The following is a 12,365-nucleotide window of genomic DNA, read 5'->3' as shown; positions in this document are numbered from 1 at the left end:
CTTGCCCTTAAAAATGCCAAGTGTGTTATTGCGTCTTTTTCAAGTTTTTATTTGTCAAACACAAACAAAAAAAAAAAAAAAAAAAAATTCATTATGAACAATGTTTCATTTTGTTTGCAATAATACCGTAAATTGAATTTATCAACACTTACCTTGTATGGTTTTGAAAAATCCTGAATATTCGTTAAATGATCCTTAAATTGTTTGATTAGATCTTCTAACACTTCATTCATGGGTCTGACCTTTTCATGGTCAACCCCATTTCTATTGTTTATATTTCCAACAGAATGCTGTCCTAAAATTACACATGCACCAAGAATTCTTAAACTTAAATCCCGAACTTGAATCCAGGCTTTCTGTAAAAGAACAAAATAAATATTTCTTTTAGTGCACATATTTTGCTATATAACAGATGCTCTAAAGTCAGAATTTTCTGTTTGGACAATGAAGAAATGTTAGACTGACAAGAACAAGTTTTCAAGCCAAGTTTTTCTATTGAGAAAAACACATTATAAAGTTATTGTCTTTTGATGAGGTAAATGTGTAGCCTTATATACTTTTGAAAAGGGAGAAGTTTATACCGTATATCAGGTTATTTTCACGTAGGCTTTTGTTACTGGTTTAGGCCTTTGATGGGGCAGTAAATTATCAGTGTTCATTGTTTGTTTCATGGCCTTGTACAGTTGCATTTATATGAACAGTGAAATGTTCATGTAGAGTAAACTTCTCAGTAAAATGTCTACCGCAAAATTATCAGTATAATTTTTTCAAAAGTAAATGACTCAACAGGTTTATCATATAAGGAAATAATTGTTTTATTGAATGATAAGGACAATAAAAAATGACAGTAAGTTTGGTTCAATTTTTGTCAAAATAAGTTAATAAACTGTTATCACAGAGATATGTCTCACCTTTTTATAATTTTGATAATGCAAATGTTGAAATTAAAATAGCAATACTTTAACATGTAAGTTATGCAAATATTCAAAGTCGATGAACCATGACTGAAGGTACATGGCTAAACAATCTCCATGGAAATGAGATGTTGCCAATGCTAATACAACTGCATACCAAATACCATTGACTTATTATAAGTTGTTCCCTTTAAACAAACCTAAACACAAACATAAACTTGTAAACTATGTAAAAGTTTCAAAGTCAATGAACCATGAAGAGGGGGTGGAGCTATATAATCTCCATGGAAACGATACTTACAAATGCCAATAAATTTGCATACCAAATATCATTGACTTAACATTAGCAGTTCATCTTAAACTGATCTAATCACAAACTAATACATGTAAACTAAGCAAAAGTTTCAAAGTCAATAGACCATGACTGAGGGGGTGGAGCCAAATAATAACCATGGAAATGAGATGTGCCAATGCTTATACAACTGAATACCAATTAACATTGGCCTACCAATAATGGTTCCCCTTGAACTGACCTAATCACAAACTACTGTGGATTCATTTATTTTCGTGGGTACCAATTTTCGTGGATTGCGGAAACCTTGCATTTTCGTAGATATGTGATTTCGTGGTTCTTCCAAAGTCTGGATACAACTTTATAGAAATGTGTAATTTGTTGAACATTTATATTTGTGGTTCACCTGTACCCACGAAACCCACGAAAATTGGTATCCAACGAATAATAATGAATCCACAGTAATACATGTAAACTAAGCAAATTTTCAAAGTCAATAGACCTTGACTAAGGGGGCGGAGCCAAATAATCTCCATGGAAATGAGATATGCCAATGCTTATACAACTGCATACCAAATATCATTGACCTACTACTAGTGGTTCCCCATAAACTGACCTAATCACAAACTAATACATGTAAACTAAGCAAAAGTTTCAAAGTCAATAGACCATGACTGAGGGGCAGGGCCAAATAATCTCCCTGGAAATGAGATGTGCCAATGCTAATACAACTGCATACCAAATATCATTGACCTATCACTTGTGGTTCACCATAAACTAGACCTAATCACAAACTAATACGTTGTTGACGCCGCCGCCGGAAACAGCATACCTATGTCTCGCTTTCTGACTCCGTCAAGGCGAGACAAAAATCATTGCTGATGTATTATTGACTTGCAAGTCAATAATTCAATCACATATGAATTGGTATTCATGCAACCTTATATTCAATATGCAGTTTTCTGATTTCGTTCAGCTAACTTTAAATATTTCAGTTAAATATAAGGACTTGTACCAAATTGAAAATTGCAATCAGAAACTAGAAATAAAAAAAATTAAAGAACTCCCCTAACATGTGCAGCATTTTCAAAACAAGGTGCTACATAAAAAAATATTATGAACATGCTACATAAAACTATGAACATGTTATATGAAAAAAGTTTTTTACCTTGTTGAAGTACAATTGTCAAGAAAATCATCACTTATTTTTAAATCATACTGAAACTGCAAAGAAAATTACCTCTTCTTTAAATGAATACTCTTCAGCTTCTTTGATGTTACACCTGAAAAATTACATCTTAAGTAGCTTGGTTCCAAAATTTAGGCAATTATGTACTGATTATAACCTTTTCAGCATACCCATACTGAAAATTTTGTTTTAGTGAGAGCAGCAATTAAGTTCAAAAAGGATTCATATTGTGTCAAGCAACTTACATAACATTCTATTATGGTCATGGCCTGTTATCTATTGTTATGATGTTGGTTTCCAATGTAAAGTGCTTTGGTTATGTGAAGTGCCACATGTGGAGCACAATCTACCTTCTCTTATGGCGGACCTAAGCTTCACTCCTGGTTTTTGGTGGGCTGTACCCAGTATTGATTTTATTTTGTGTTTTGTAGACTGTTGTTTGTCTTGTCATTGAGTTTCATTTTTTGCCTGGATTAATTGGTCTCTCTCCGTACATGTCTTGATGCTCCCTTAATCTTCCGACTTTTTATTGCTTCCCAACTGGCAACCATTTTAATAATAGTGCTTATATAAATCAAAATATGATTTGCATACTTACTTGACTGGACACGCCCATGCTCTCATCAAAGATAAATCCCTGTTGTCACACAGATCTTCATATGGTGTCCTTTCTAGAAAGGTACATAAATTGATGTTGTGATCATACCAAATACAGGCAGATTATAAATGAAGAGTGAATTGTTTGACATTTTGTCATTGTGTGACTTTCATAGCTTACTATACAGTATAGAATTAGTTCAATGTTGAAGTTATACAGTGACATTTTGTCATTCCGTGACTTTCATAGCTTACTATACAGTATAGGATTAGCTCATTGTTGAAGGTTGTACAGTGACCATTAGCTGTTCACATACTTGACCTTTTAGTCAAGCAGCTAAGTCAAATTTTTCATCAGAATTCTGCAAAATGTGGTAAAAGCATCAAACTTGGTATATAAGCTCCTAGCACCATTCTAAGCAAAATAAGATATGGAGACAACCTGAAAAAAATCAACTTCCAGTTTTTTCCAAGATGGCGGACAAAATTGCAAAAATTCTAAACTAAATATCAAAGAAACCGTACACAAGGTGGTAAAACAATGAAACTTTGTATATTATCTCTTTAGACCCTTCTAAACAAATAAAGATATAAAACCAATATGAAAAACTATCAACTTCCGTTTTTTTTTTTCCAAGATGGCGGCTATAATAACAAAAATGTTAAAACAAGTCAAAAGGAAGTTGCAATATATACAGTAGCTGTTATATGCAATAATACGTTCATTCATCTTGTTTGTGTCGGTAAACTCTATACTCGCTGCAGTCCATCAGGCACAATCTCCACCACACTGGCCTAAAGCTGTATTCGGAAGGGCGGATTTGAAACCCTTGCATTGTCCTCAACAACCTTTCTTGCATCCACAGTGAACAAGCTCCTGGAGTGAAGGGGTTGCCTCTGCCAATATTGTCCAGAACGGGTTCTTACATGCCGTTGTCTTTCTTTTTCCAACCAAACAAGTCTGGGGATGGAAGAACAGACTGTAAAAGCAAACACTGTATCCAAATCAATCCAGCTCGGTACACAGAACGTTTGGCATGTTGGAAAAGTGCCTCTCGTTTTGGTGGTACAGACTCGATTGATCTACCTTTATGTACAAAGAGCACTTTTCTAGCTTCATTTACACTGTTTCATTCACTTATCCGATGGTACAAAAGAACAACATATCGCTCCAGCAATGGTAGAATTGAATCACGGCATATTGTCCTTGGTTGGTCTGCCATCTGTCTAAAAGCAGCTGATACCTCGGGGAAAGTATTCCATGTATCCCATGCTGTTTCTTTCTTCGTCTTTCAAATGAAGATACAATGTCGCAACCTGTAAAGGCGTGGAGTATTGGCTAAAGCCTATATTTAAGAGAACCCGAAGATTGTGCAATATCATGAATAGGATTGAAACGGAAGTGTTTCCCGGTTGCAACTGCTATTCAAATCTCATCAGCTTCTGTGTCCTTAAATACAGATATAGCTTTCACAATTACGTCTGTATCCACAGTTTTAATGCTGATCTTTTTAAAACCATCCCTAAATGCATCTGCAACGTGAAGTATAACTCTCGTAACAGTTTTGTCGTGTTTACACGGTTGCAGTTTTCACTTGTCTATGTGTGCCTGGTTTGAAATCAAATTCTCTCTAACTGAACAGATAACTTTCTTTTCAGTATTTGCTGCTTCTGCCAACCTTTTTCGATAGAAACTGAAACAGCTCCCTTTTATTCTCATCAACCCGTAGAAAGCCATGCCAGTTCTAAGGGATATTTGTTTGAGCTTGAACTCGCCTTCGAATTCCCTTCCCTCTTTTTTTCTCTGATTGCACTTTTCAGGCTGTTTTCTACATACTACATCAACGCGTCCAACATCGCTTTTTCGGTTTACTATGTAGTGAAGAACACTTTTAACGCATAATCATGAAATGATATGCTGCACCAGGCTTGAGCATATTGACTACTGCTGCACCGTGAATTATTGTTGCATTCACTTGAGGGTTAACTATTGTTTTAGATATTAACGGTTCAAGACATTTTCTTGATAGATCTGACTTATCACACTGACGTATGGTCCCATTTTGACTCATGATGGTGGATTCTTCTGGTTACGGCGAAGATAAACTCTTCATTTTGTTTGGAGGTCTTCATATCGAGATGGCCATTTTAAAAAAACTATTGGCGATAGACTGGAAGCGTCAGGTTGAACCAATGCTATTTCTTTAATGCGGTAAAAGTGTTTGTTCCCTACATAGTAAACCGAAATAGCGATGTTGGACGCGTTGATGTAGTATGAAACACATACTAGTATGTAGAAAACAACCTCAAAAGTGCATCCAGAGAAAATAGAGGGAAGGGAATTCGAAGGCGAGTTCAAGCTCAAACAAATATCCATTAGAATTGGCATGACTTTCTACGGGTTGATGAGAATAAAAGGGAGCTGTTTCAGTTTCTATCGGAAAAGTTGGCAGAAGTAGCAAATACTGAAAAGAACGTTATCTGTACAGTTGGAGAGAATGGGATTTCAAATCAGGCACACATAGACAAGTCAAAACTGCAAGCGTGCAAACACGAAGAAGCAGTTACGATAGTTATGATTCACGTTGCAGATGCAGTCCGGGATGGTTTTAAAAAGATCAACATTAAAACTGGATACAGACGTAATTGTGATCACTATATCTGTATTTATGGACACAGAAGTTGATGAGATATGAATAGCATTTGCAACCGGGAAACATTTCCGTTACATTCCTATTCATGATATTGCACAATCTTTGGGTCCTCTTGAATCCATGCTTTTACCAATAATCCACGCCTTTACAGGTTGTGACACTGTATCTTCATTTCCAGGACGAGGAAAGAAAACAGCATGGGATACATGGAATACTTTCCCCGAGATATCAGCTGCTTTTAGACAGATGACAGACCAACCAAGTACAATATGCCGTGATTCAATTCTACCATTGCTGGAGCGATATGTTGTTCTTTTGTACCATCGGACAAGTGAATCCAACAGTGTAAATGAAGCTAGAAAAGTACTCTTTGCACATACAGGTAGATCAATCAAGTCTGTACCACCAAAACGAGAGGCACTTTACCAACATGCCAAACGTTCTGTGTACCAAGCTGGATTGATTTGGATACAGTGTTTGCTTTTACAGCCTGTTCTTCCATCCCCAGACTTGTATGGTTGGAAGAAGCAAGAAAACGGCATGTAAGAACCCGTTCTGGACAATATTGACAGAGGCAACCTCTTCACTACAGGTACTTGTTCACTGTGGATGCAAGAAAGGTTGTCGAGGACAATGCAAGGGTTTCAAATCCGCCCTTCCGAATACAGCTTTAGGCAAGTGTGGTGGAGATTGTGCCTGATGGACTGCAGAGTATAGGGTTTACCGACACAAACAAGATGAATGAACGTGTTATTGCATATAACAGCTACTGTATATATATTACTTTCAATTGTACTCATCTGATATATTTATTTTGTAAATATTGCAACGTCCTATTGACTTGTTTTATTTTTTGTTGTTATTTCAGCCGCCATTTTGGAAAAAACCGGAAGTTGATAGTTTTTCATATTGATTTCATATCTTTATTTGTTAAGAAGGGTCTAAAGAGATAATATATAAAGTTTCATTGTTTTACCACCTTGTGAACAGTTTCTTTGATATTTAGCTTAGAATTTTTGCAATTTTGTCCGCCATCTTGGAAAAAACCGGAAGTTGATTTTTTCAAGGTTGGCTCCATATCTTATTTTGCTTAGAATGGTATTAGGAGCTTATATACCAAGTTTCATGCTTTTACCACATTGTGCAGGGTTTTTCTGATATTTCCTGGACTATTTGGTCTTTGTTGAACAGTAAGTAATAAAATGCTTCGCAGGGCGCAGCTTGATACGACCGCAGAGGTCGAACCCTGAACAGTTGGGGCAAGTATGGACACAACATTCAAGCTTGATACAGCTCTGAATTTGGATTGTGATTAAATATTTGACACAGCATAGGTTTCTGACACAGAATGAATGTGGTCTAAGAACTTAAACTTTTAAAAATATCCAAAATCTAAATACATGGTTAGATTCAGCATATCAAAGAACCCCAAGAATTCAATTTTTGATGAAATCAAACAAAGTTTAATTTTGGACCCTTTTGACCTCAATGTGTACAAAGTTGATAATGGGGCCCAAAAATCAAAAATCTAAACACATGGTTAGATTCAGCATATCAAAGAACCCCATATATTCAATTTTTGTTGAAATCAAACAAAGTTTAATTTTGGACCTCGATTTGGACCAACTTGAAAACTGGGCCCATAATCAAAAATCTAAATACCTGTTTAGATTCAGCATATCAAAGAACCCTAAGAATTCAATGTTTGTTAAAATCAAACTAAGTTTAATTTTGGACCCTTTGGACCTTAATGTAGACCAATTTGAAAACGGAACCAAAAATTAAGAATCTAAATACACGGTTAGATTCGGCATATCAAAGAACCCCAATAATTCAATTTTTGATGAAATCAAACAAAGTTTAATTTTGGACCCTTTGGACCTCAATGTGGACCAATTTAAAAACGGGGCCCAAAATCCAAAAACTTAATACACGGTTAGAATCAGCATATTACAGAACCCCAAGAATTCAAGAATAAAACCCCATTGAAATTGGTCAAGAAATAAGCAATTTATACGAAGTATCTTCTTTTGCACAATACTGTGCAATTGAATATTTCTTGCTATTGCACAATACTGTACAATTGACAATTTCTTGCTATTGCGCAATATTGTGCTATTGGATATTTCTTGCTATTGCACAATACTGTGCAATGTGAAGATTTCTTGCTATTGCGCAATACTGTGCAATTGAAGATTTCTTGCTATTGTGCAATACTGTGCAATTGAAAATTTCTTGCTATTGCACAATACTTATTATATAATAATTTACACATCCTGTTTGGTGTGTATCTCCTACCATATCATTATTATTTGCTTAAATTTTAAAAGAAAAAAAAAAGGAAATAAAGAAAAAAAAGGAAAAAAAAAAAAAATCCCCCCCCCAAATTTTTTTAACCCCCTTATGATTCATCACCCCCAAACTCTATCCCAGCCTTCCCTTTGTGGTATGGTACCTTGCAGTACAATTTCAGAGAGATCCATACACTTGAACACAAGTTATTGTCTGGAAACTAGAAAAATGCTTATTTTTGGCCCCTTATTCCTAAACGTTTTGGGCAATTACCCCCAAACTCAATTCGAGCTTTCCCTTTGTGATATGGAACCTTGTAGTACAATTTCAGAAAGATCCATACACTTACACACAAGTTATTGTCATGAAACTAGAAAAATGCTTGTTTTTTGCCCCTTTTTTGGCCCCTAATTCCTAATATTTTGAGGCAATTACCCCCAATATCAATCCCAGCATTCCCTGTGTGATATGGAACCTTGTGGTACAATGTCAGAGAGATCCATACACTAACACACAAGTTAAGTCTGGAAGTTACAAAAATGCTTATTTTTGGCCCCTTTTTGGCCCCTAATTCCTCAACTGTTGATACCATAACCCCCAAAATCAATCCCAACCTTCCTTTTGTGGTATTGAACCTTATGGTAAAATTTCATAGAGATCCATTTACTTAAACTAAAGTTAGAGTGCGAAAACCAATGTGTCTTCGGACGACGACGACGCCAACGTCATACCAATATACGACCACAAAATTTTTTTGCGGTCGTATAAAAAGTGGAAATATTCATTTCATTGTTAACTTAAGAAACAAGAACCTTATTAAATAGGTTACCTGTAATTTTTAACTTGTTCTATAAATGCATGTAATATTTGCTGCTGTTGGTCTGCAGCCATAAATCTATTAATGTAAATACTGACAAATTCAAATCATATTTTTAGAACAACATCTAATAATTTCTTTTAACTACATTGTGACAAAAACAAGTATCACTTATTTCTCAAATTTTCCATTGATCATTCTGTAAAATTTTCCATATCACACTTTTTCTCAAAGGGGTAGAAAGAGAATATGATGACGTCAATGTTGATGCCTTGAAAACACAATAAACAGATTATATTTGGTTTTACGAACAGGAGAATGTCTCTAGGCTATATTTATCCTTTCAATGAGATTGTAGCCAATGAAACTCCCTCTTGTCTGAAGAACCAGTGATAATCCAATCGGGTGACCAAAAAAAATGTTAAGTTGATACATTTTAAAATAAGTTGCCTACCTTTGTCAGGAGCTAGTGCCATGTATGACACCATCAATTCTGTTTTCTGGTGTCTGGAATGAATTGGTTTATTCATATCAAGAATTATGATAATTTTACATCAAAGAAAATGTAACAAGACTATTTTGAAGATGCAGAAAATAAGTTTCAACAAATAATATTTAAGTCTGATTTGATAATCCAAATGCAATAGGCCAAAATATATATCAACTCTGTACATACATGTGTATATAAAATAGTGACTTTGGAACGTTACATCTTTCATTTAATATGTTTATAATTGATTTCATATCTTTTATTTACACTACAAATACCCCAATGATAGCTTAGATTGATAAATATGTCTGTTTCTTAAATTCATATTTATTTGATATAATTATTAATCCTACTTTACTTTAAAGATGTACTTAGGTGAAATTCAAAAAATCTAGAATTTAAAATTGATACTTTAAGTTAGAAGAGCATTAGTTAAGGAACAAAATAAGCTAAAAATATTGATAGGCTATGGAGCTCCTTTTCGAGATATTTAATTCTTTTCAAATGACGGGAAAAGGCTGACTGGGACTTTTTCCTTATATTTGCCTTGATATTATTTGGGTCTCAAATCAAAAAAGAAATCTAGAATCTGCTTAAATTTTAGTAAAGGACCTTTTATGAGCTATTAAAAGTCTTATATGAAAAGCAAAATGAGTGTTGTGGGGCAGAATATTTTACCCTGTATCATAGGAAAAAACCAAGGAGTCCAAACATCTTACAAAAATTCCTAAATCTGACCTATTAAAGTACATCCTTAAGAAAACTAACAGAGGCAATTTTTTAAAATAATAAATCTCATAGCGTCAATAAAAGTAGTGAATAATTTTTTTGCGAGCTTTTAAAGTAACTAGTTAAATATTAGCTACTTTAAGCAGTACATGGATATTAGGGTTTTTTTTTCTATAAATCACTAAATTACAGAATGAAAGAATTATTACAATTCAAAAGCTCTAAGTTCATCCTACATCTAAATGACGTGTCATACTATATGTACAAGTATTTACCAGCTTAACTATACCGGCTTTTAAATTACTGTTCCACCGACAAAAATCCATGAAACTACATAAAAGTTCCACAGTTAACGATCCAGTGAAGTATTTCTTTTGCATCTTAAGTAAACTTTAACATGTCATGTATAGACATGGTAAATTTGTGCAGATGCTTTATTATCATGATTTTTGGCTAATATTTGTATACTGTAAATTCAGAAATTATAATTATTGAGAATAATGCGACTGGGTGAGTAACACAGTAATAAGAACTCTTATTCTGTCATCTGATACATATATATGTATGCAGATTTTTCTGAAAATGCAATAATTAATCTCCCATTTTTGTCCATTCTTCAATATTCACAGTAATAAATGCACTCAATAATTTCTGAATTAAAAAATGAAACAACACGTTAAATTATTAACAGTAGTTTCTTTCTGTTCCTTATGACTCACAATGTTTGCAAGGAGACATTGGTGTTTTATTTACAAAGATATTTGTGAATTACTATAGATCTTTGTTACGACCGATATAAGACATTTCGATATAAGCTACATACTATATACATTTGATATTAGTAAACACAATTTCCATGTTGGTGGATTGTGATATTTTTTCTTACTATTATTGTTTTTTCTTTCTTTGTATATTTGTTTTGACTACCTACAGGTTTGAAATACTTACTTTGCCGTTTCCATCCCCATGTCCAGTAACATACTTTCTACTTGAGCACTTATATATTGTATGGAGTTCTGTAATCGGTTACGGAATTTTACAAACTCATTTATCTACAAAACAAAGGAATATACAGATAAATTTAAAGTTTGTGCTTATTCTATTACAAAATTCTCAAAAAATTTTGTGTTTATTTCTGCTGAGCATGCACTAAATATGAGAGTAATTGGAACTGATTTGATCAAATCTGTTGATTTTACAGCGAATTTTTTCTCAACTATTTCAATCAGACAGAATTTTTGTAGGTCATATGAATCATTCCAATTTTTCGGACATAATGTCCAACATCTGACATACAGAAGGCTATAAAGTACATACCTTGTTAAAGGAGCCGTACTTGTAGGATGCTATAAGATACTCTGCAGTCTGGAAATATAATTTGGTAATGTTAACATGTAAACATTAGTAATTCTAACAAACATATTTAGACAACACAATGTTACATGCTATATGACTTTTAAGGTCTTATTGGCTGATTATGAAAAAGACAAATTCAAACTTGATCTGAGTTTTGTGGTAATAAGCATTGTGTATAAGTTTCATAACATTTGGTTGAGGCAAACTTAAGTTTGAGAACGGAAACCGACGGACAAGGGTAAAACTTAATGCCCCCTCTGCTACGGCAGGGGCATAACAAAAAAATGACATTATTTCTACCTTAACTCTTCCAACTTTAAAAACAAAAGTTTATTTACAAAGAAATACATGCTGTATATTAAGAGATCATTGCCAGGTTTACATTAATGTGACTGGGTGAGTATGCCAAAAATCAGAACTCTTATTCTTAATCTTATGTTTGATACATATATCTGTATGCAGCTTTTCTTAAATTGCAATAATTAATCTCACATTTTTTTTCCCATTCTTTAAAAATTGCAATAACAAATGCATGCAATAGTTTCGGAATTTACAGCATCATATTTCTTTTGGTTTTTTTGACACATAATTTTTGCTAAAAAAGAAGAACTAATAAAATCCCATTCTCTTTCACATACAAATAAAACAACTCTACTTTCTTACCTCTTTGTGATTAACAGCAAAAAATTTCAACATGGATCCATACGTTGCACAAGCTGCCATAAAATGACCCAGCCGACCAATGTGATTAAATATTGTATGACTGAAATGACAAATGTAAAATTAAATCTTCAATTATTCAGTTCTTTCTAAGTTTAAGTTTGTACACAAAAGTCCAATAAGAAAATTAGAAATTTCCATAATCAATAGAGAAAGGTCTATAAACACAATAGTCCTACCTCTTAGCTTTACCTACTTTTTTTTGGCCATATAATGTCCCACTAGCATTCCCTACTTTTAAATTGTATACTTTCAGTTGTACAATAATTGATCTCCATAATTACTGTAATTCTGAATGTTTGAATGAATGGTAAT

At 33.7% G+C, this 12,365-nt stretch overlaps 1 protein-coding gene across 1 annotated transcript in view; it reads right to left on the bottom strand.

Moving 5' to 3' along the window:
- The window catches only part of LOC127710810 (N-alpha-acetyltransferase 25, NatB auxiliary subunit-like), a 44,480-nt gene that overhangs the window by 16,757 nt on the left and 15,358 nt on the right, over window positions 1-12,365 (bottom strand). Inside the window, exons 16-22 of the mRNA XM_052216769.1 lie at window positions 11,994-12,093; window positions 11,292-11,339; window positions 10,923-11,026; window positions 9,210-9,262; window positions 2,994-3,066; window positions 2,447-2,489; window positions 153-356 (exon numbers count right to left, since the gene is read on the bottom strand). Coding sequence (XP_052072729.1) covers window positions 153-356; window positions 2,447-2,489; window positions 2,994-3,066; window positions 9,210-9,262; window positions 10,923-11,026; window positions 11,292-11,339; window positions 11,994-12,093 — 625 coding nt within the window. The remainder of the gene's footprint in view (window positions 1-152; window positions 357-2,446; window positions 2,490-2,993; window positions 3,067-9,209; window positions 9,263-10,922; window positions 11,027-11,291; window positions 11,340-11,993; window positions 12,094-12,365) is intronic.

This window comes from Mytilus californianus, unplaced genomic scaffold (assembly GCF_021869535.1).
Source record: "Mytilus californianus isolate M0D057914Y unplaced genomic scaffold, xbMytCali1.0.p SCAF_8, whole genome shotgun sequence".
NCBI lineage: Eukaryota > Metazoa > Mollusca > Bivalvia > Mytilida > Mytilidae > Mytilus > Mytilus californianus.
Note: the sequence above shows the minus strand (reverse complement) of the source record. Positions and strands in the feature narration are given on the sequence as shown.